The sequence below is a fragment of the Monoraphidium neglectum genome, assembly GCF_000611645.1.
Source record: "Monoraphidium neglectum strain SAG 48.87 unplaced genomic scaffold scaffold01702, whole genome shotgun sequence".
NCBI classification, from domain to species: Eukaryota; Viridiplantae; Chlorophyta; class Chlorophyceae; order Sphaeropleales; family Selenastraceae; genus Monoraphidium; species Monoraphidium neglectum.
Genome location: NW_014011926.1, coordinates 1 through 1,465, shown reverse-complemented (window position 1 = coordinate 1,465; position 1,465 = coordinate 1). Strand labels below are relative to the sequence as shown.

At 77.1% G+C, this 1,465-nt stretch overlaps 1 protein-coding gene across 1 annotated transcript in view; it reads left to right on the top strand.

Moving 5' to 3' along the window:
• MNEG_8759 (hypothetical protein) overlaps window positions 1–1,173 on the top strand; it is a gene marked incomplete at both ends in the record, with an annotated part of 2,205 nt that extends 1,032 nt beyond the window's left edge. The window contains 2 exons of the mRNA XM_014042766.1: window positions 216–926; window positions 1,072–1,173. Of these exons, the coding sequence (XP_013898220.1) occupies window positions 216–926; window positions 1,072–1,173 (813 nt within the window). The remainder of the gene's footprint in view (window positions 1–215; window positions 927–1,071) is intronic.
• Between the last annotated feature and the right edge of the window lie 292 nt (window positions 1,174–1,465).

Sequence of the window (1,465 nt, the reverse complement as noted above, 5' to 3'; positions counted from 1 at the left end):
GGGGGATGAGGAGGGGTTGGGGTGACAGGGACTGGAGGGTCGTACTGGCTTGTGCGTCAGATGTGTGCGTGTGTATGTGTGTGTGCGCGCGCGCGCGTGTGTGACTGTTGAATGAAAAGAAGCGCTCAACATCAGCACAGGCGAGGGCACCTCAGCATGCGTTCCTCACCCCTCCTGTGCCGCTGCGGGCGTGCCACCCGCCGCCGCCTGCGCAGAACCGGGGCGCGCGCACCCCCACTGTTGGCGAGCCCCCCGTGGCCGCAGCGCCGTCGCCCGCCCCGGCCGCCGCGGCGCCCGCCACGCCGACCGGCGCCTCCCGCCGTGGAGCCGTCCCCAGCGCAGCGGCCGCGCCGGAGCGTCGTGTGGCGGACGGCGTCGACCCGCTGCAGGTGCTGCGGCTGGCGGCGGCCTTTGTGGCCCTGGGCCATGGCACCGCCGACCAGGCCTCCGCCGCGTGCCAGCTGCCTGCGGCCGCGGCGCAGGCGCTCACGCGCGGGGACGTGGCGGCGGCGGCGGCGAAGCTCACGCCGAAGCACGCGGGGCGGCTGCTGGAGTGGATGTGCGTGCAGGGCGGCGTGCTGTCGCTAGGGGAGCTGCTGGAGGGGGTGAGGGCGCGCGCGGACGAGAGGGAGGCAGCCGCCAGGGCGCAGGCGCCAGAGGCTGGAGCCCGCGGGCAGCAGCCGTGCGCCAACGGCGATGCGCACCCGGCTGTGGGGGCGCTGGCCAGTAACGGCCTTGCATGCAGCAGCGGTGCTCTGGTAGCGGAGGCGGGGGCCCTGGATGGCGGGGCACCCCAGGCCGCCGCGGCGCAGCTGCAGGCGGCGCAGCAGCTGGAGTGTCAGCAGCAGCAGCAGCAGCAGCAGCAGCAGCAGCAGCAGAGTGTGCTGGAGGAGGACTCTGAGCGGCGGCGCCAGCACGCTGACCTGGTGCGCGCGCGGCGGCACCAGGAGCGCCAGATGTACCGCCACCCGCACACGGAGGCACTGCTGGCAGCCAGGGTGCCGCCGCACCTCAGCCCCGCGGCCGCGGCGGCAGAGGAGGAGGACGACGGGTTGGAGGATGGCGCGGCAGGTGGCGGCGGCGCGCCGCCGCAGCAGCAGCAGCAGCAGCAAGGCGGTGCGGCTGCGCCAGACGCCGCGGCGTCGGCGCTCGCACCCGGGACGCCCGGGCTAGGAGGGCCGGGGGGCGATGACGGCGGCCCCGCGGGGTCAGCGGTGGTGGCAGGCGGCACGCCTGTAGCGGCGGACAGCGGCGCCGCAGGGGACTCGGATGCCACCGCGGGCCTGGTCGGCACGCCGGAGCCGTCCACGGCGGTCAGCGGCGGCGGGGCATGCGCCAGCAAGTCGGTGGCGGGGGAGGACAGCGCCGCCGCGGCTGGTGGCGACGGCGAGGAGGCGAGCGGCGCGCCCCCGCGCCTGCCCCCCAGCGGCCGCGGCCGCGGCCGGGGCCGCGGCGGCTCGGGCGC